At 43.1% G+C, this 21,528-nt stretch overlaps 1 protein-coding gene across 5 annotated transcripts in view; it reads left to right on the top strand.

Moving 5' to 3' along the window:
• PLCB1 (phospholipase C beta 1) overlaps positions 1-21,528 on the top strand; it is a 749,766-nt gene that overhangs the window by 477,663 nt on the left and 250,575 nt on the right. For all 5 annotated transcript variants that reach the window (XM_090051563.1, XM_090051555.1, XM_090051579.1 and 2 more), the window contains 4 exons: positions 867-920; positions 1,846-1,921; positions 10,966-11,066; positions 14,713-14,879. In XM_090051563.1, coding sequence (XP_089907689.1) covers positions 867-920; positions 1,846-1,921; positions 10,966-11,066; positions 14,713-14,879 — 398 coding nt within the window. The remainder of the gene's footprint in view (positions 1-866; positions 921-1,845; positions 1,922-10,965; positions 11,067-14,712; positions 14,880-21,528) is intronic.

Here is a 21,528-nt window from a genome sequence, read left to right as displayed (position 1 = left end):
CTCCCACCGGTGGAGAGGGAAAGTTGTACACAAGAATCAGGAACACTGACAGTCCCCCCATTCTGGTCTAGCAGAGCATAGGAAGCAGACTGCTCTGCATCCAGGAGTAAGGCTCCTTGTTCAGGGAGTAGAACTTGTGCTCTCTAGGGCAAAAGAAGGAGTAGATGATCTCTGACCAATTCCAAATGCTGTGATGTGCCTATATTTTGCGTCATGGAAGGAGAGAAGGTTTCTTTTTCTTTTTAAAGGGTGATCTGAGTAATGGAAAATGTAAAACAAAAGCAAAAGAAAATGTACACTGATAGCAAGGAAATGTTCCTACTGATGGAATCTTTTGGGCTGTGGAAGACATTTCCAAGGGTGATGGATGGCTCTATGACAAACCTGAATAGGATACAATATATATATTGTATATATAAAGTATTGAATAGGATACAACACACACACACACACACACTTTGATAAGACTATAAGGCGCAAATCTATTCTGCCTCTACTTGATTTCAAAATTTCAGCTATGTCTCCATGGACATACCAGCAAGGAGCAATTCTCCACAGTTGGTCAGTCCATTTCTCATCTCTGTGCTTTTGAGCAGCACAGTGTCAGCACTGAAAAATTTTGTATCAGATTCTAGTGTCCTGACCATGTTTGTACTGTCCCACCCGACTGCTTTTGACTGTGACTGCATTACTGTCCTGACACTCAAATATTTATGCTCTCCTGCCAGATTTTTCAGATAGTTCAAAATAAGCGAGTCAAACTTACAGGCTGACAGAAATAATGGAGCCCAGCTAAAAGACTGTTTGCAAAGTATTTTTTTTTAATGTGGAGGAAAAATAAATTTAAACTTGTTTTCCCTCCACAGTTACACAAAACTGAAGCTGCAAGTCACACCAGAAGGACGTATTCCTCTGAAGAAGTAAGTTCTTGTCTCCTTTGTTACTGGTTCTTTCAGCTTGAAGCCATGAAGCTGGGGTTTGGACAGGGACTGAGCTGTCATCCCTTTGCATGAAATCATCTGCTTGTACTTGCAGTATGTCTCCAGTGCAAGCGGTAACATGGGGTGTCCCCTCACTGTTGTGCCTGCATGCTGCACCCTGAACTTCAGAGTTGGAAACCAGTTCTGTCTCCAGAAGAGTAGAATTGGGCCTCATTCCTGATGTCCTTGGTGACAGGACTACCATCCAAGCTGTTCAAAAGGAAGAAGAGGCTAGTGGTTTGTGCACAGGATGCCTGTGTTTAAGTCTCTTCTTTGCCAGACATTTCACTTGGCTCAAATCACTTGGCCTTCCCATGCCTGCAGAAATAGAGATGTTATCAAAATCCCTCATGCAGGGTGTGGAAAGTTAAGCATATTAGAGAACACTAAGATACTTTGATGAAAGAAGCCATAATGACTAGAGTACCTAGATACCTTTTGAGGCAGTAGTGTGGAGATACCACAAAAGTCATATACACAAGCGTGTAGCCACTTGGGCAGGGGTTCAACTGGGAACCTAGAGGTGAAAGGAATCAGAGGTCTCTCCCTAGGCTCACTCTGTCCACATGTGGTATAGCTACTTCTCCTTCATCCTCCCTCCCCCTCCCTCTTAGCCATGGTGTACAGGACAAGGATGGATTTTTTTTCATATTGTAACCATTGTAATTTTTTAAAAGTTAAAAAATAGCATTTCTATATTAATAACTGGCTATGAAGCAAACGATAAACACACAGGTCTTTCAAAAATGTCACTGTGCTGTGCAATCTATTTAGCCTTGTATTTTTTGCACAGCTTGTAGTTGTATAACACAGGACCATGTGATGTGCCACTGAATTAATTCCTCTGTTGATTTCCATTTGGCAGCATATACCGCCTATTTTCCACTGACAGAAAACGAGTGGAGACTGCATTAGAAGCTTGCAATCTTCCCTCTGCCAGGGTAAGCATTTTGAGTTTCTTCCTGGTCCACTCTGAAGTTCCATTGTAGTCAGTAGGTGCTGGTCCACTGCTGATTCCAGTTGTGACTTCTCAAGGGTTGATTATTCCTCCTGAGATGTGCTTATGCAGCAGGTCTTCAGCCAGTTCATCTTTCTCTCCTGCACAAAAGTTACACTCCCCCAGACTCCAAAGGCATCTATCTGCACAACTGAGCATTTTTGTTTTGAGGCTGGTTGAGCTTGAAGGAAGTGTGAACAGACTGGAGGGAAGGACAGAGAGTCATATGTCTTCCCCTGTGGATACCACATGAGACTCTAATATAGTCAGTGTCCCCATTTCATTTCACTTGACACCACTGCAGCATCAGCTGTGCTTGAATGCTGCCCCTCACCTGACTCCTGTTCAGAAACAAATATCTCTAAATTGAGTGAAGTGGTTTACTCTCTGCCTAGCTCACTCCCAAGTGAACTGGGTTAAGAACTCAAGGGCCTTGATGCTGGAGCTAATAATACAGTGGGGATGCAGCTACTCTATGCTGCTAATCCAATCACTCTGTGCTGCTAATCCAGTCCCTCTGTACAGCTAATCCAAGCGCTCTGTGCAGCTTGAGTGGCGTTTGGCAAAGGTGATTGCTCTTGCTCCAGCAAGGCTCATTCAAGTGTAGTTAACTCCGGATAACGCTGCAGTGAAAAGTAAGCCTTCTGTGTTTCTGCTGTATCCAGTTTCGGAGCGATCCAGTAACAGCTGCCACCAAGTAGTCCTTTTCAGCATAGTTCCAGTGAATATAAGACAGAACTCTTCTGAGAGATACAGGGTCACGGCCTCTCACAAACCTCAAAGGATGTTTCATGGGTGGTTCATTAAAGTAAGTCAAATACAAGGTGAGGCAACATAGCAATTGAGCCAAATCTTCACAAATAGAGCCTGTTCAGTCCAACCAACAGCTATTTCAGAAGTTGGGGGGGGGAATGAAAATAAGGAGATAGAAAGAAACTTAGGAGCTCTCCCAACCCCAAATAATTTATGGAAATATTTGCCAGACATAGATAAAGATTATGAAAATCTGAAGTGATTGTGGAAATAATGCACTGCATAATACCATGAACAACAGACACTTGATTGCTTCTCTATCTATTCATTTATTCCTTTCAAAATGGTGGCACCTTAAAGACAGTCTCATTCAGAAAGACATAAACTTTGCAATGGATGGATTCATAGCATTTGACAAAGCTGGCTGTAGCCTATGAAAGCTCAGGCCTTTCTGAAAGAGTTTGTCTGTAACGTGTCACCCTGCCCTGCATTCTCCCTGACTTAAGATGAAGAAGACTTAACTACCTTTCTTTAAAAATGTTGGTAGGTTAGAAACAAGAAGATACTTATTTTAAGACTTGTTTTTCATTGAAATAGTAACAAACTTAGCATTTAGGATGAGCTATTCAAAAGTCATTCAGGCATGCTTTTTAGCTCATTTGAATTAATGCATCTGTTTACTGAGTAGTAATAAGGACAATAAGGAGACTTATTTCTTAAGTCTCACTGAGAGATACATAAACATCTTTAGTGTCCTTGAGAGAAACCACAACCTTTCTGGTTTTTTTATTTAAGTCAACAGTCAGTATTAGCTAGATATTGCTCTATATGTGTTGCTGGGATACCAGTATGAAAAGTATTAATAGTCTGAGAAAGCTCTTATACATTGTGGACAAAAAAAAAAGGTACATTTTGGCCAATAAAGAAAACTCTTCTGATTATCCTGGAAATAAAACCTTTTAAAAGTCACAAGTTTGCATTGCACTGCTATGTGGCCAAATCTTTGATGAAACAGCAAATTCAAACCCATACAAGGTACTAGCTCTCAAGAAGATGTATAGATATCATAGAGTCCATTTCAGAAAGAGGGCATTCAGGGCATTATTTGATAGTTCATTCAGTGCACCCACCTCATTTGCTGGGTGCTTTTTATTTTGTTTTAAATTATGCCTTCTGAAAATCTAAATATTTTTTCTAATGTGCGTAGGAAAGTCATTTTAAATATTCACTAAGAAAGTTTAGGACCCATGGGCCAAATTTTTCATGTGAGATAAAAATACGTTAAGCACAAGCTTGAGTAGCTTAAGTGCCTGCTGCATGTTACACTTAAGACATGATTAACCAGTTCATACGTTAAAGCAATGAATGATACCATACAACAAAGAATATGCCACAAAGATGTTCCACAAAAATGTGTAATCACTTTGAGCTGGTTCCTATAATGCCATTAACTGAACCGCTGGTCAGGTGACTCGATGTGGCTCTGAGCCACATCATCTGATGGGACTCCCAGCCATGGGGAAGCACTATGCAGTCCTGTAACTGAAGCTTCATCAGCTGATGGGGCTTCCAGCTGCAGAGGGTACACCATGACTTTGGCAGGCTTGGATCTGCTGACAAGTCTCCCAGCTATGGGGATGAATGGTGTGCCCCCATGACTGGGAGCCCAGAATAGCTGATAGGGCTCCCAGCCCCAGGAGTTTGCTGCTTGCTGGTGCAGGGGAAGCTCAGTATTGAGATCCCAGGCTCCCCCTGCCCCAGCAATAAGGCATGGTAGGATCTGATGCTCAATCTCACAGTCACAGCTCCTGCCATGCATACCTAAATTATAGTAGCCTTGAGCTGAGCTGACTATGAGTGATGTTACTTACAGAATTGCTTCAGTGATGCTTGCCACTGACCCAGGACATCCAACCCCAATCCCTGGTATGTTCCCCATGCTGCTGCTGGCCAAAGGCAACTTGTAGTGACTTCAGTTCCAAAATGGGGAATGTTCTTCCCCCAACTAGAAGCAAGGTTTCTATAGCTTTTGTACAATGCTGCAAAAAAACAGCAGGGAAGAAACTTTCCCTGAGCACCTAAAATTCAACACTCGTTTAGGCACCTTATTGATAGTTTATTTCTACAAGATGTTGATCACTCTGACCCATGTTACTTTAAGTGCAGGAATCTTCCTATTGACTTTAATAGGATGACTCACAGGCCTCAAATTAAGCACATGATTAAGAGCATTGCAGGATTGGGATTAGCAGACTAGAGCACTTAACACCTTGCAGGTCAAGACCTAAGCAATCTGATTTTCCAAAGTGTTGAGCAACCATTGAAATGGAGGTGAAGAAGGGGGTAGGGAAATTCTCAAAAATGCCAAAGACCTTGGGCATTTTTGAAAATCTCAGATGGTTAGAAGTGAATGAGAGGCATAAGGCACTCAACATTTGGAAAATAAAGGGCAATATGAACTTCAGAGTTTTATTTTACGTACCTTGTTTCATAAATGTTGTCTGTGTAGATTGTTTTCTGCACAACAATTCATCTAGACACCCTTGAAAAACAGCAAGGAAGTCTGACTGTTAGCCTGAAAATAAAATAACTGCATATTAAATTCTACCAGTGCAGATTGTCATAGTATGTGTTGTGCCATTAAATAAACAACAGAGAGATACAGATGCTATGAAAACAAGTGGAACACCAGACAAATCATAAATCATCAGTGCCTGAAATTAATCAAGAGCCTTAATGACAAAATAATAGAGAATGCCAAAGATTCAGCAAAGCTAGAAATAGAGATGTTTTCATGCCGTGCAGAAAGTTGTGCAGTGTATTCATAAGTCACCAAAAGAACTCAGGTACAGAAAGTGTATGGATTGCTGCACTCATATATGGCTGCCTTGCAGGCCAGGATATTGAAAATGAAGGCATATTTTAATCACTTTTGGCAGTCAAGATGTTGTAATCTAAATATAGTTATTGTCTGAAGTTGCACTTTGGATTGTAAGCGTTTAGGGCCAAGCTTTCATCTTATGTCTTTGCCTTTCTGTTTTGTAGGGCAGCTTAAACATTGTCAGAAGTCAATAAATAATTATAAAAAGGGCTATAAAATTTCTCATACTTATTTCTGGCCGAAAGCTTACATTGATTATCTTTTGTATAGTTGTATTCATGAATGAATGGGAATTCAGTTGCCTCTCTGAATTTGAACCACACTGCATAGAAAAGAAGACAGAAACCTTGATCTCTGGTCTCCAGGAAAAGCCCTCATCTTGCCAGCTACTGCGTGTCTTCAAGCTCCCATTAAAGCAAATACAATTTTAAGTTTATGGGAACTTAAAGATCCTCAGTGATTGCAGCTTTGAGGTTAAAATTGTCCATATGAGAAATACTCATTTAGGAAAACAATGGTATATGTTAATTAACTGCGTATTGGTTACACAGACTTTAGATGCTATGCAAATTGGCATGCATGCTTCACTGAGTAATATAAATGTTTTACTAATCAAGCTCTGCTTAGAAAACATACAACAGTGCTGAGCTAAACTGAAGCTAAGTTGACACGGCCAAGGTTCATCTAACTGACACAGCCAAGGTTTGTCCAAATTTAGCAGTTCGCTATGGTGTGAAATAAGTCAGTTGTTTTGCCTGTTCCTATGTGATCATTCCTAATGGTTAAAATCTTTTAAAAATGGTTTTAATGTCAAATTACAAAGGAAAATGTTAGGTATTGTAAAATTACCGGAAGTTATCCTTTGCTACTGCAGGTGGCCTTGCTTTGCTTTGTTTTTAAGATTGGATAGCAGTTAATTTTAGAAAAATGCCTGTTTTCAGCTGTGGTACAGTACCTTTAGATGCTGAGCACATCACAAATAAAGTCTTTTCTGCCTAATTCTATGGAACACTCTTATATGAAGCTGCTGCCTATAGATTATGCCCACACAAACAAGTAAATTTCACAGCTGCTACTCAATTGTACAAAATTCTTTTCCAGAATTGTTACTATTTGTTCTGTGTTGTGCCCCAAAATATTTAACGTATTGCTTAAGTTTAGCCTTAAATTGTAGTAACTACATCTAAAGACGGCATTAATTCTTTGGAAACACTTTCTCCATTGAGTTTTCAAAGATACATAAATAAAGAAAACTCACCTCCGTTGTCCACCTACTGCTTAAGCAAACATCTGAGAAAGTCGAAATGGGTTCCACTTAATGCACTGATATGTTTTTATTTTGGATTAAAAAAATGAAAAACAGTGTCATCCAGATGCCTTCCTGTTTTATAAACATGCACCCCATTCACCAAGCAGTTGCACTTCAGTCAGTGATCAGGAATGCAGGTTTGGGTGCCTGAACACAAGCATAGAGGCAGGAATTACAGCACATTGGAGTAGACTTGATTAATCAGGTCTGCTTGAGCGTGACAATTACCGTGCTTCAGCAGTCTCCTGCGTCTCAAGTATCAGCGACGCTGTGCTTCAAAATGGCAGCGGGGAGTACTTGAACTAGCTCATTGCTTTAGTTCAAGCACCCCCGTCACCATTTGGAACCCACCACCACAGATATGCTGACTACAAATTAGTCGCACCTTAGTTCCCTTACTAGTTTTGCTTATTTTTGCACATTCCAGATTTACATCCCATCAGTCCATATTAGAGCACAGCTGATTGTCCAAACCTACACCATGTTTGGGCAGTTGAGCAGTACATGTCAACGCACCTAAACAGCAAAGGTGGGAATTAATCACTTTGAAGGGTTACATGGATAAAAGAGAGGGAAGAAAAAGAGAGTCAAGAACAAGAGAAGCCAGTTTGCCCTCCAAGTCAGCTTTTTACATAGTAACACATGCATCTGTGCCTATCAGCTGAGCACAGAAGCAGATATGTAATACATACTATTCAGTAGCTTACAAATGTCCTCTGGAAGAGGGTAGCATCCGATGGCTACTATAGCTCAAATACCAAAATAGCTTCCAGCCAAGAGAGGCGGGGAGAGGGAGGGGAATGTTCAATAGTGGAGGCCTTTGCTGGCAGTAATGAGGAACTTTGATGGTTTGAAATCATCCCATCCCTCAAAAATCTAAGCCTGCCCCTCCAGAAGCAGATGGTAGTCCAGCAATTACCTTCAGCTTCCCTGAAATTACAATAAATATGCTAACAGCCACTGAATACAAGTTAGATGTTTATAATGGAAAAATGAATGGAAAGTGGCTGCCTTGGCTTCTGGAAGGAAGGAGAAAAATAGTCCTGGAAACCAAAGGAAGTAAAATAAAAAAAATTAGCTGAAAAACCCCCACAGTCTGTCAACACAGTCAAAATAGTGTTTTGTGCCTGTCTGTATTTTTCAAAAATATACTTCTACCTTCCTCTGTGACTGAATGTGTGTAAAAGCAAGGGTTTTTGTGTGTGTATGGGTACGCTATATAATCGGTTTGTTGAGAGAGGTTTTGGCGTCTCATGTAAGCAGAACCAACTGGAGCAGTCCATGGTCTGAAGCAAACAAAAGTTAGTGGTGCCTGGCAAACAAGCGTTGCGCAGGGCTTGGCAAATAATTCTTTGGGTCAGCAGCCAAATAAAATGAATTAAATGAAGTCAAATAGGTTTGGATTGTTCTTTTTATCCTGGTGAAAATAAATTAGAAACAAATTGATACTTCATGGAACAAAATATTCATTGAGTAAGAGAGGAAGGGAGTTGTTGGTGGGTATGTCAGTCACCTGGGAGATAGGGTGTCTGAGTGGCAGCCAGTGCTCTAATGTATATTTAAGTATTTTATTTAAAGAAAAGCAGTATCAACAAGAGCAGCTGAGGACACATCTGTCCCAGGATAACCCTTAGCACAGTGGTTAGAGCATTTTCCTGGGGGGGTATGTAATATATGTTCATATATATACCCAAGTCCCTGACTTCCTGGGTGAGTGATATAATGACTGTCTGTTGGATTAACTGGGGAACCTGTTCCTCAGCTTTCCGAATATACCCCTAGGCAAAGATTGCTTCTTCTGTCAGACTCCTCACAAAATGGGCCAGGTCCTTCCAGGTTGATCAAAACTGCCATTTCTGATGAATAAACTCTTCACCCAGTCAGTGCTGGGGAAAGCAGAGTCTCATTGTTAGTTTTCACCATGCCACAAAGCCTAGAAACTTTAAGGAAAGTGCTTTTGTATGTGGAGGAATGGCATAAAATTGGCCCCTCCAAAGTGGGTACCTTGTGAAGGAGAGCAGGGAGGCGCTACATGGCTATTAAAGTTGAAGAATGCACTGGATTAGCACATGCTTGACATGGCTTATATGACGTATACCTTCATATACCTTATATAAGAAGGGTACCTTGGATGTGCTGCCTCCTAGCAAGAATATCACAGGATGATTGTTGCTGAAACACCCCTCCAGGCTCAGCCAGGAAGGGTGAGATACAGTCATGCCCACAGCATATTTTCTCCTAAAACAGGAAAGATACCGAAAACTTCTTTTCCCTGCAACAAAGGTTTGAATAGATGCTTCCGGTTCCCTTGGCAACTGTGCTAAACAGCAGAATAAATAATAGCAATGATTTCCTCTATCAGAGGCTTTCTTCTGACACAAGTAGGCTCAGCAGCAGTCTCAGCAGCTTTTAAAGGGAAATAGCTTTGTGTACAAACCATAAAATTACTTTTTGTATGTCCCTCTCACCCCCACTTCACTGCTTCCAGTTGATCAGAGCCATGCATTAGCTTGCAACCGCAGAGCGGCATTGCCTGATTCTGTTGTTCTTCCACATGGTACGTGCTCACAAGATAGAAATGCAGGATCTGAGACTTCGATATGTATATTCTATTTTTTCATGTTTTTAGGGGTGGAAGGCTTGGGGGAGAGAGAGTTTCTTATGAGGTTTCCTGTGCATGATGACTGCTTTGTATGTCATTTTCCTTTCTCAGAATATTTTAATAGACCCCTCCAAAGGTCACTTGGTTATTGACTTGCACTTGCTTACACCATCTTCAAGGCCTCCTCTCTGCCTTTTTCCAGGCCTGTGGAAAGCACAGGCCATGCTTTTCCCTGGGTTGGAAGACTACAATCAGAGCTCTTTACATAGGTATGCGAGTAGGTAGGACGCCATTGGCTGCTTCCACACATGCGTGGACATTTGGTTCCCCAGGGACAACTAGCAGCCGTGCACCTTGTGCCATCACTAGTTGTCCCGAGGGAATGCCTGTGCCATATGCCCTCTGGCATGCAGCAGGTTACCCCAGGTAGGGTAAGGCAGGCTGAGGCCAGCAGCTGTACCTGGGGTTCTAAGGTACTCCTGGGGCTGCAGCAGAAGCGATCCTGCCACGCAGAGCCTGGCTGGCAGCCAGAGTGTGTCTCCGGCCAGCTAGGCTCCGGTTCTGAGTGGGACACACTGCCCCTGTATGCGCCACTCTGCTTTTTTTTGGAAGGGTTTTTTCATCCCTGGATATCCACGAGTCAAAAAAACTCCCCTGAGCTGCTCCCTTGCAGCATAGAGAACAGCTGAACATGTGGTATGTGGTGCTGCAGACATGTCTGTGGCACCACATACTACATGGCCATGCTCATCTGGACATGGCCATTGAGTCCCAGGAAAAGGCCAACCACAAGGAGGCCCAAGTAATTTTATCTACTCCAATAAAACGGTCTAATTTGCATGAGAGCTAAAATTAGCAATGCTATCTGCATGGCTAAATTCTGTAGCATATAATAGGGATATTGGAAAGTACCACATAGAAACAAGGTTATATAAATTCTGATCTGGTTCTCTTGTGTGTTTCAAAGAGATATAAGTAGTTTGCTATTGCTCCATGTCATTATTATTTTTTTATTCCTTTGTGCTAGTTTAATTCCATTGGCTAAACTGAATGCTGGGTTCCACCCCATTTATAAAGCTATATGAGTCTGGGGTTAGCAGCCCACTGTGAAAGTTACTGTGGGTAACCTATATCAGAGAATAAGGAGCTATTTTGTGCCCTTTTATGCTTCTGCAAAGAACCAAAGAGGAACTTGTTTTTAGGGAGGACACAATGATACAACCAATCTCCAAATTATTAAAAATGTGATGATGAATTTATTTATTTTTTGAAGGAAGATGCATGCTTTAAACGGATCTGTTATTCAAGAGAATTTATTATCCTGAAAAGGCAGTGACCTTGTAGACAGTAGGAAGGAAATCAAAGGAAACACGGTAGCAACCTGTTTATAAAACAGAACAAAAAGTGCTGTTTCTTTACTTTATTTTTTTTTCCATTTCACAGAATGATTCAATCCCCCAAGAAGACTTCACACCAGAAGTATACAGAATATTCCTAAACAACCTCTGCCCTCGGCCTGAAATTGACCACATCTTCTCTGAGTTGTAAGAAAAGATACAAATTTATTGTTTATCCTTCACTGACTTTCTCTCTGCAACTGATGGCAAAGTAGGTTAATTGGCCTACAGCATCACAAAGTGATTGCCAAGAACAGATTCCCATGTCAGCCAGGACTCCTGTTTAACCTAGGATGTGAATGTAGATACACTGTTCCTCTCTCAAAGCTCTAGCAGTCATTTGGAATGGGCAAACTTTCACGGTAGCTTATTTCTACAGGAACAGACTGGCCAGGCCTTGTTTCTAAGTGTGGATGATGCTAGTTTAGGCTACAGTGAAAGTAAAGTGATAAAAATGAGAATATACATTTGAGACAGGCTCATTTAAACCACAAGGGGTACGTCCAGACGTGTGGACATTTGGTTCCTTGGGGACAAGTAGCAGCGGTGCACCTTGCACCACAGCTACTTGTCCCCAGGGAATGCCGGTGCCACGCACGATTTGGTGTGTGGCAAGTTACCCCCGGGGACAGTAGGGGAGGCTGGGGCCAGCACTGTGCTAGCCCCAGCAGCCTTACCTGTGGACCTTCTGGGGCTGCAGCTACAGCAATCCTGCCAGGCAGAACCTGGCCAGCATCTGCAGCATGGCTGCAGGCAGCCCGGCTCTGCTTTCCAGCAACATATGCTGCCTGAGTGTGCACTGCTTCATTTTTTTTCCTCAGTTTTTTTTTACCCCTGGGTCCAGGGGTCAAAAAAGCCTGCAGAAAAAAAACAGAGAAAAAAAACCTGCAGGAAAAAAACTGGAGCAGCACATACCTGGGCAGCACATTCTTGCAGCATGGAGAACACTGGACTGTGCAGTATGTGGCACTGCAAACATGTTTGCAGTGCCACATACCACATGACCATGCTCATCTGGACGTGCCCAAGAAGACCAACTGAGAGCTGCAAAAAGAAAAGAGTGGTGATGAGGGTTCGGTCATGATGCAATTAGAACTCATATGTAGCAGCATTGTGTAAATGAAATTACCTGTCATCTTTGCTTCAGTCAATTTCATGTTTTTAGTTTCTTAATCACCTGAAACTGTAAAGCTTTAGTTGTTTGGGTTCATGACCCCTTTTCTCTGGTATTGGATCAGTACAAGTAAATCATTTTCTATTTCTTTCACCAATATCAGAACTTTCAGCTATAAAATACTTGCTTTGATTTCATGGATGCTACTATTTACATATTTGTCTGCCACAAGTTATTGATAACAACTTCTAAAGCAACCTATGTACCAGTGTGAGAGCCAAACACAAAACTGAACTAAGTGGGTTTCACTTAGTTATACCTGCTTTCTCCAGAGCTGAATTTGGCCCCTGGTGAGCAAACAAGTAATGACAAGTAGTGGCTACTCTTCCTAAGTACACTTCCTAATTTCTCTGCCCCATTATAGCTTCTTCATTATTACCAGGGGAATCAGAAAATGGGACAAGATGAATGGACAATTGTGCCTGTCCAGCATCTTGACAGATGAAAGTTGTGGAAAAAGTCACTTAGTCAGTCAGTTGTGCTTGGCAGTGGTGTGAGAGAAGAGCCCAGAGTGCAAGCAGCATACCTTTCCGTAGTAACTACAGGTCATAGGCAACTGGTAGGGAGGATATGGGGGGGGGCATGTGCCCCCTGCGTGACAGCGCCATTCCTGCTATCAACACTGCTGGCAGCTTCTGTGGGTGCTCGCCAGCCCTGTCTCCACTGCTGATGCTGCTGCCAGCTTCTGCAGGTGCTTGCCAACCCTGTCCCTGCCGCCAATGCCCCCACCAGCTTCTCAGACTCAGGAGGCACCAGTTGCCCATAGTACAGGTCCACTCACCAGATGGTGGTTGACACACATGCTGTTTCCTGGCTCACCTGTGGACCTCAGCCTGGGCTTTCTGGTGGAGCCACTGCTGAACGCCTGGGTCCTTCCCCACCAGGACGAGCGACCATGTCAAGCACAGACCTTCGATGTGTATGCCTAGGCAGAACAAAGAAGGAAGGAGTTGCCATGGGCCCTTCACCTTCTCTCTCAGCAGGATCTGTAGAGTTCCAATGGCAAGACAAAGGTCATGACAATTGGCATAATCCTGCTGCAGCTTCGAGTCAGAGCACCACTCTGAGTTGAAGGAAGTGTCCGTCTTATTGAGCTTGTAACTTTGCTTTTTCTGAATGGATGGGGTCCCAGTAGCATGGGCACTGTTGGCCAACACGTTTCTGGCTCATCGGCTTTTCTGGGGACATTTCCTTCACCCAAGAGGTTCCACTACCCCACCCTTAGGCACTTCTCTGGGGCGTCCCAAAGAGAGACAGGTTTGTTAATCAGCACCTGTCACTCACCATTGCATCACTTGCTGCACCATCTACACATCCAGTGGTGAATCCTGGGGGGACTGGCTAGGCAAGTGACAGTACAGGAGATATTAATTCGCCTGAGCAGTGATGCTTCAAAGGCACAACCCAATAACTGTAAAAAAAAAAGAAAAAAAAAAAAAAAGAAAATATCAACCTGGGCCTAACTTTGCTCCATGTGGATTTACTGATAAAAATCCCATTGCCTTCAGTAGAAGGAGATGCTGAATCCTTTTAAAACCCCCAATCCTACCTCTTTGCAGGCATACCTTGGTGCTTTATAAAGCCAAAGGACTCTATTGTTTTCCCACAAGGGGCACGTCCAGAAAAGCACACGTGTGCTTTACGCACCTCAGAGGCTTTTGAGGTTCCACAAAAAGCATGTGGCACATGGGAAAAGTTTCCTGTTAGTTAGTGTGGAGCCAAAATTAGATACTGGGAAATCCTGGTATTTAAAAAAAAATTATCTTAAAAAAAGCTGGAGCTTGGCTGGCCAGAGCCATGCTCTGGCTGCCAGCCTGGCTCTGTGTGCCAGGATTGCTGGTGCTGCAACCCCAGGAGGCTCCCATGACCCAAGGTAAGGCTGCTGGGGCCAACCTGGGTGCTGGCCCAGCCTCCCCTACCTGACCCGGGTTAATTTGCCATGTACCAGAGTGTGCATAAAGGAGTGTTCCTGCAGCACAAGTATGTGCCATTGCTATTTGGCCCTGCAGAAACACACATGCACACTTGTCTGGGTGCACCCAGGGGTGCCAAATCCACAGAGAGCCAGTTTAGTATCGTGGCCTCAGATGGCAAGCTCTGTGGGCAGGGATCTTTTTGCATGTTTTGCAAAGTGCCTCACATTTTTTGAGGCTCTATAAAACAAGCAAGTAATAGGATAATAAACTCAGGGTTGCTACTTTTTGGTAGTGATGCCTAATGGTTAGACCTGGAATGCCCATGAAACTTTGAAAGACTCAGGATTTCATTTCCTTTTGTTTTTAACTAAAAAAAATCTCTGTTAACAGGTATCTGGGAATGGGATTTTCAGATGTTCTTGGCATTGTCCTTACTCTTCTCCCATTGATGTAAAAAGTGCTGGGCACGTTTGAAATCTAACTCCTACATGTTTAATGAAGCGTATCTGCCATACCTACTGGTAACATAAATTAGTTTAGAGTCTTAGCAGAACGTAATTATTATTGTGCAACAGTTGGAATCTTGTTTCCATTTTTATGAGAAATTACAGAACATTTCACAAAAATGCAAGGAAAAATAATCTAATTACTCTGTGTTGCTGTTGTCTTTTTTTTTTTTTTCCTCAACTTAATTTTCCCCTAGTGGTGCCAAGAGCAGACCATACCTTACTGTTGATCAGATGATGGATTTCATAAATTTGAAGCAACGTGATCCACGGTTAAATGAAATCCTTTATCCACCATTGAAACAGGAGCAAGTCCAGCAGTTGATTGAGAAATATGAACCCAATAATACTCTAGCAAAGAAAGGTCAGTAATTTTCATATTTTCACTATCCTCAGTTTCTGGTTTGAGACGATGAACACATTGTACTGGAGCAGCACAGTGAAGCAGACAGTGGTTAGGAATCAAATCATTTCCAAGTAGCTGATTTTGGATTTTGCAGACTTATGAGACTTGATGTAGTTAATATTCAAATCAAATACATTTTGCTGGAACCAGCATGAGGGAGGCTGGACTGGTTTCTCTGTTTGCCTTTCAGTATGTATAATTGATAGTTCAGAGCAGTTGCTCTGACACGTAAATTTCAGCATAAGCAGCGCTATGACAATAACTATTTACTTGCTTCTGAAATGTTTATGAATGCAAAACATTACAAAACAATCAGTGGTATTGAATCTGAAAAAAATAATTCTATCACTTGTTAATAGCAATAATAATATGAGCCCAGCCATCTATTTCTTGGTGAGGTAGCCATACAAAGGAAACTTTTGGAATAGCTAAATGCCTTTCTTTGCCATAATTGCAAAAGAAAACTCTTTCAAAAATCGTGAACATTGTCCAGGCTTAGCTGGGCAATCAGCCAAAAACAGTGAGAAATCCTATTCAGACCCTCTGCAAATAGATTTTTTACTACTTCCCCAAGTCTTAAAATAACACTGAATTTGCATGGTACCTCTTATTTCATTCTGATTCATATATTCTAATGACTACCTTGCTTTTTAAAGTGTTTATTCCTTGGAAATCCTAGGGGTGTGGGAATATCCTGAAACACAGATTTGACATGAAAACGTATTTTGATTCAGAGATATGGGACTCAGTTCAGAATGCTGAATACCTTGAGCTCCATACCATCAGCAACATGAAAGATCAGGTCCAAAATAACACCAGAGACAAAGTCCTTGGATTCTCAGTTAAACAGTACTTGCAAAGCCTGATTCTCATGTATAATAAGGCCAGTATATTTGTGCCAATGTTAATGTCTGCTTATGTTGGCAGAGGGGTGTAAAGGGGCATTTATGTAAATACGAATCCTTCCCCATTGGTTTCAGTGAGAGTTTGATTAAATATGAGTTGCAGGTGTTGCCCCAAAATAAGTATAAAGAGCCTTTTGAGCATGTAGTAAGTATCTCTGGCCCAGATAAGGGGCTAACTCTGTCTTGGGTCCCCTTGGGGTCTCTCTAAAGATAGCCCTTCCTCAAATCCTGAGTTTCATGCTTTTATCAGTCTTAGGGTGGAGAAGTCTCATTCTTCCCCTCCTCCTCAGGAACCTGGGTATCTTGTACAATTGGAAATAGCAGTCTTTTATGCAGTGTTATTACCATGTGTATATAGCCTGTGCCACACAATACGGTAACATTGGACAATTGTAGATGACGCAACACCTTCCAGCTGAAATCAGGTTCTTAATCTAATTTCCTTGTTATTGTGTGTTCACTATACTGACTGTTTGAGAAAAAGGAAGAAAAGATTGTCAAAAAGAGTCAAATAAATCTTAATGGATGCATGTGAGATGAGCTCATAATCCGGTGCTGACGGAAAAACATTCTGTTTTGGTCTCATCGAACATTATTTCGTGAAAAAAATATAGTCAGAGACCCTAACAGGCAGTTTGTGATCTGTTACACCAGGGTACCTCCAGAATAACTCCCTAGAAGTATGCACTGATGTAGAAGAGAAGAAAATCCATTAAGCTAATGTGTAATTTATATAATAGACCATAACAATTGCTTCAGAGCTCCTTTGCCTATCTTGCCAGTGGGAAATAGAGTACTCTGACATGTGTAATCTTCATGCTTACTTGTAGATGGGTTGTACTAGAAATCTGCTCTCCCTAGCCATGCATATACCTCAGTAATGTGATAGGTACATAATGTATGGATAGGAAAATAGCCTTACTATTATTAAGGGATAGAAAGTTCACGCTAAAATTGTATCACAAAGAATCAGAGCCAGAGATTACTTATCCAAGGTGAGCCAATCAGTATTTTGAACATGCTAGATTATGGGATGGATTGTGGCACATAGTCACTGCCTCCGGTAAGGGATGTTTGCAAATGCTGCACAATCTGGATGGTGAGAAACAGAAATGACTGTGCATCAGAAGGCACATTCCCTCTGTGAGCTTCTTCTCTGTACACTGTACCATCTCTCTAGCTAGTGCAGCACAGCTGCCTGCCCAAAGCTCTGTGGACCAATGCAGAGATGGGGGCATGGTGCCATCCCCTTTCAACTCGTTTGCACCTTCTAGATGGGAGATATCTGATGAGCAGGTACTGTAAGCATTTGTAGCTCTTGTGCAGAAGGAAAAGAATGTTTGCACCTCAGTTCCTAGCAACACTACTTGCTTCCTTCTGCCAGTCTTGCATCATTATGCTGTCTCTGCAGCTGGTGTTATGATCTGTACCTGCTCAACCTAAGGTCAGTTATCCCTTATCATTATTTCAGAAGGGTTCTCTGCTTTTGCCCCTCTAAAGTTTGCTCAGTTTATTAGTCTTGTCAAATTTTGTCTTTTCAAATCAAGTACTGAACAAGAGTCAAATCCTGCTGGTATCCCCTGCTTGTGGACGTAGCTCCTTTGATTTCAGTGGGAATATTAGCATAATACAAGGAAGATGTGGCCTTGTACTTCATCACTGTAAATATTAAAATACTGCTCTGTGCTTACCATATTCCACATCAGCTTCAGGGAAGTCTAGAAAGATCATTCTTACTACTCAAATATTGGAACTTAAGGTAGATCAAATACAAGATTTTATTAGGATGAAGGTGTGCTACTACAAATAAATCTAAAATCAAATTAAATCATTGCAGCTAACAACATGGAAAAGGTGTGAAGCAAATCTCAGAAACTTCATTGCTAGCAAACAACATCATAATGCAGATTGAACACTTGTCATCTTAGGGCAGTGCTTCTCAACCAGGATACCATGGCAATATGGGGCACATTGAGATCCTTTTAAGGAAACCCCAGGGTGCAACACAATATTAGCACTGTTAAGTGTGCTAACATACCGTATTTTTCGGACCATAAGACGCACCCCTCCTGGAACCTCAGTCTCCGCGGCAGCGAGTCCCTCCTTCGGACTCCTGCCCCGTCTGTTCCGGCCGGCCATTTTTATTGCCGGCTCCCGGCCACCGGCACAGGCGCCAGCTTCCAGTCTAAACAAGCGGCGGGTGTCCCGCTCGGGCTCCACCGCCTCCGCGGGCAAGCTCCGCCCAGTCTCCCCGGGACACACACCTTCGGACCATAAGACGCAACCTCGTTTTCCCCCCACTTTTGGGGGGGAAAAAATGCGTCTTATGGTCCGAAAAATACGGTAATTCACAAGATAAATCCAGAGATTTCAAATAGGAATCCATAGTGTCGAAAATATTTTGACCCAATGTGAATTTTTCTAAGATTTTTGCAGCTGCTGAATTGCTCTATTATATTTTCATAGTCAAAATATTAGTGGAAAGTAAGATCTGGCATTTTTAAGAGGTGCCTTGGGTCTAACAAGGGGTGCCTTGAGTTTAATGAAGAGTACCTTGAGTCTAAAAGGGTTGAGAACCATTGTCTTTGAGGCCCTCCACTTGGATACTATTTATATTGTTCTTGCAAAATCAGATCTCAGTGCCTGATCTTTCAGTGCTCCATCAGACTTGGGGTGTGCTTACAGATTACAGTTGGTACCTGCTAACTTTAAGGAATGTTAGGTCACTGTTAAAGTGAGTTCCATGTGCTGAAACAGTGGCACATTTGGGATTAATACTCTGTAACGTTCACAATTCTTGAGCCGGCTGGCGAGCAGGGGCATGGCTAGAAGCTGACAAGTCTGCTCTGTGTCTGCCCCATTTGCCAGCTCCCTAGCAGCAGCATGCACAACCCCCAGTATAGACATGACATGCACAGCATACACCCCCAGCACAGCACAGCACAGCACAGCACACACACATGCCCTCCCCAGACTTGCCTTTAGCCACTTGCAAAGAACAGCACAGCCAGGGCAGCGGTGGGGGAGGTGCCATCTGTGACTGCATGGAGCTGGTGGAGCCCGGTAGTACACAGGGAGCTCCCCCATAGGCAGTAGCCAGAGCTTGTGTGTGAGCACACACTTTCCCACTGCCACTTTTGTGTGTGGTGCTTCAATGTGTGTGTTTTTCTGTTGTGTGTGTGTGCTGCAATGTGTGTGCACACCCTCCACCCCAGCAACGCCCCGCATCCCTCCCCTGCTTGGCCCACTTGTCCCGTTCCCTGCCACCCCCTCATGCAGCTTGGCAACTCCGTCCCTAATCCCCAGTTGCTGTTCCAATGTCCAGACTGGGATGGGGGTGGGGTTTGCTTCAGAAACCAGGAGGATAGCTAGCCCACCTGGGAGCAGTGTCTCCTGGGATAATGGAGGACTGTGAGTTGAGCATTTGATCGCAATTAGAAAGTAGGATAAATCAAGCTGGTTAGCATAGGTCAAAGATAAACCTCATTTCAAATGGCATGATTTTAAGATGCCCTAGAGAGCACTTTGCATTTTTAACAAGCATGAATTTATGATCCTTCATATTTTAAACACTCATGACAAGGTTTAATTGCAAATTCAAATACCACCCTTAGCTCACACAAAAGCCAGTAAGAACACAGCCTGAGTAAAGACTGGAAGGTCTAGTCAGAGAGAGGGTGTTGTTACACGTTGTCCTTAGGCCACACTAAGTGCTGTGGAATGTTAGGCAGTGTCAACGTTAGAACGAGCTTGGAGCAGTCACACATTAGGGCTTCGTGCCATCTCTGTCCTGCACATCTCTGGCTTGCCACTAGAGGGCTGGCATCAAGGGTTTGTCTATGAGCTGCATCCTTCTGCTTCTGTGTGCTGCTTCTGGACCTCCCTTGGCTTTGATATATGGGTCCTGCCCTTTGACCCAGCCCTATGCCCTGCTTTCCATTAGTGAACTAACCATTAGGCCAGGCCACCTACACCCCAGTTCCTTATAGTGGGTAATGATGACATGGTCCTTCTTGACAATCTGGTCTTGCAGTAGGAGTTGATGCTCCTCACTGTGCCCTGTGCCCAACACCTTGTTGGCATCCCTGCCTCTTATGTACTGTGACTTCAGGGATGTAATTTTTGGTCTGGATATGCAGCCAGTCCCAATGGTGCCCCCATGCCACCATCTGAGCTGCAGTTGCTCATAAAATGTCTGGGTCTGCCTGTTTCCCTTCATGCCATTGGCGGTGGTCCTCCCCTTGTCCCACATTGTGATGAGGTCCAGCACCTCATCATAACTCCAGTTTGTTGCTTTCCTGATTGGGTTGGGGGACTCATGCTCCTTTGACTCATGCTCTGACTCTGTCTGTCTGACACAGGTATGTAATAGCTGGTTTCCACTTATGACTGCTTGCACTGATTGCATGCGATCACACCCTTGGAGGCAGAAATTCATACCCCCCTGGGGAGGTGGAGATTGCAGGTTGGAATGTTTATCCACATTGAGCAAGAGGCAGAGGGAGGGGATGGTGCATCCCGGGATGCTAAAGGACTGGAATTTGGTTGTTTGATCTCTCCAGAGTGGTCACACATTACTATGACACAAGCTGGATAACAGCTCAAAGATAAACTTCACCTGAAGTGGTGGAACTTTAAGATTTTTAGAAAGCACTTAGCACTAGTTTTCGCATCTTAACTTATGGACAATTCAGAACTCTTAGCATATCCTAAAGGTAATGTGTAATAACATCCAGAGTTAGAATAAGGCTACCTGAGCAAGGTGCCATGAGGTAAGCTATGCTGAAAACCTACAGGCTAAGAACAGAAAGTACACACAAACTAGTTTAAGTGATCAAAAACTGGTTTAAAGCTGTAACAGAATAGAAGTTCAGTACACATAAGCTAGTTTCAAAACAGCCAAAACTGGTTTAAAATAAACCTGGTTGAATGTAGTATCAGACTTAACTGATTTAGGTCAAACCAGTTTATGAAATTTCTGTCCCAGATCGTTCCTGGTTCAAGTTAAATCACAGTCCCTCGGCATCCCAGCATGCTTTCCAGCCCTGGGCTGGGCTGGGCTGGGCTGGTCTGTGCTGTCTGCTCCAGAGATAGGGCTGGCCCCACCCTGCTCTTGAGCTGGAGCAGTGGACTGGCTCAACTGGGGATCCAGCCCAGTCTAGGGTGGGGACTTCCCAGTCTACGGGGGGGAAACCCTGGCTGGGGTCTGGGGCCAGGGAGGGGAGTTAAACCCCCCTTCCCCTGCTCAAACTTACTGCTGGCTGCAACTGCGGACTACAAATCCCAGATGTACCAGGAAGCAGGAAGAAGAAATGATGAGCAACCCTGCAGAGTCCTGCTGCTGTAATTCTGGACTATAAATCCCAGAGACCTTAGGGCAGCAAGAAGAGGAATTGAACACACAGCTTCTGAGCCACTGCAGGCATGTGGCTGCATTTCCTGTATCAGAGGTAGATGTCTGTTTATTTCTGTTTCAGTTTAATCGGTGCATCTTAGACTAACCTGCAAAGACTGAATTGATTCAGCCTCAGGATTTTTGACTGTACGTGGCCACAGTGCATTAGCTATATCCCACAGTCACTGATGAATAAGCTACCTCAGTCACTGCGGGGTAAGAGCATGCACATGAACATTACTGTGGAGTAGCTTATGAGCTATGAGTTCATGCCCTGGCTTCCTTGTAGTGTCTTATTCATGTGCCC

This window comes from Crocodylus siamensis, chromosome 1 (assembly GCF_052110815.1).
Source record: "Crocodylus siamensis isolate JL-2025a chromosome 1, ASM5211081v1, whole genome shotgun sequence".
Lineage (NCBI taxonomy): Eukaryota > Metazoa > Chordata > Crocodylia > Crocodylidae > Crocodylus > Crocodylus siamensis.
This window is presented reverse-complemented; position numbering and strand designations above follow the sequence as displayed.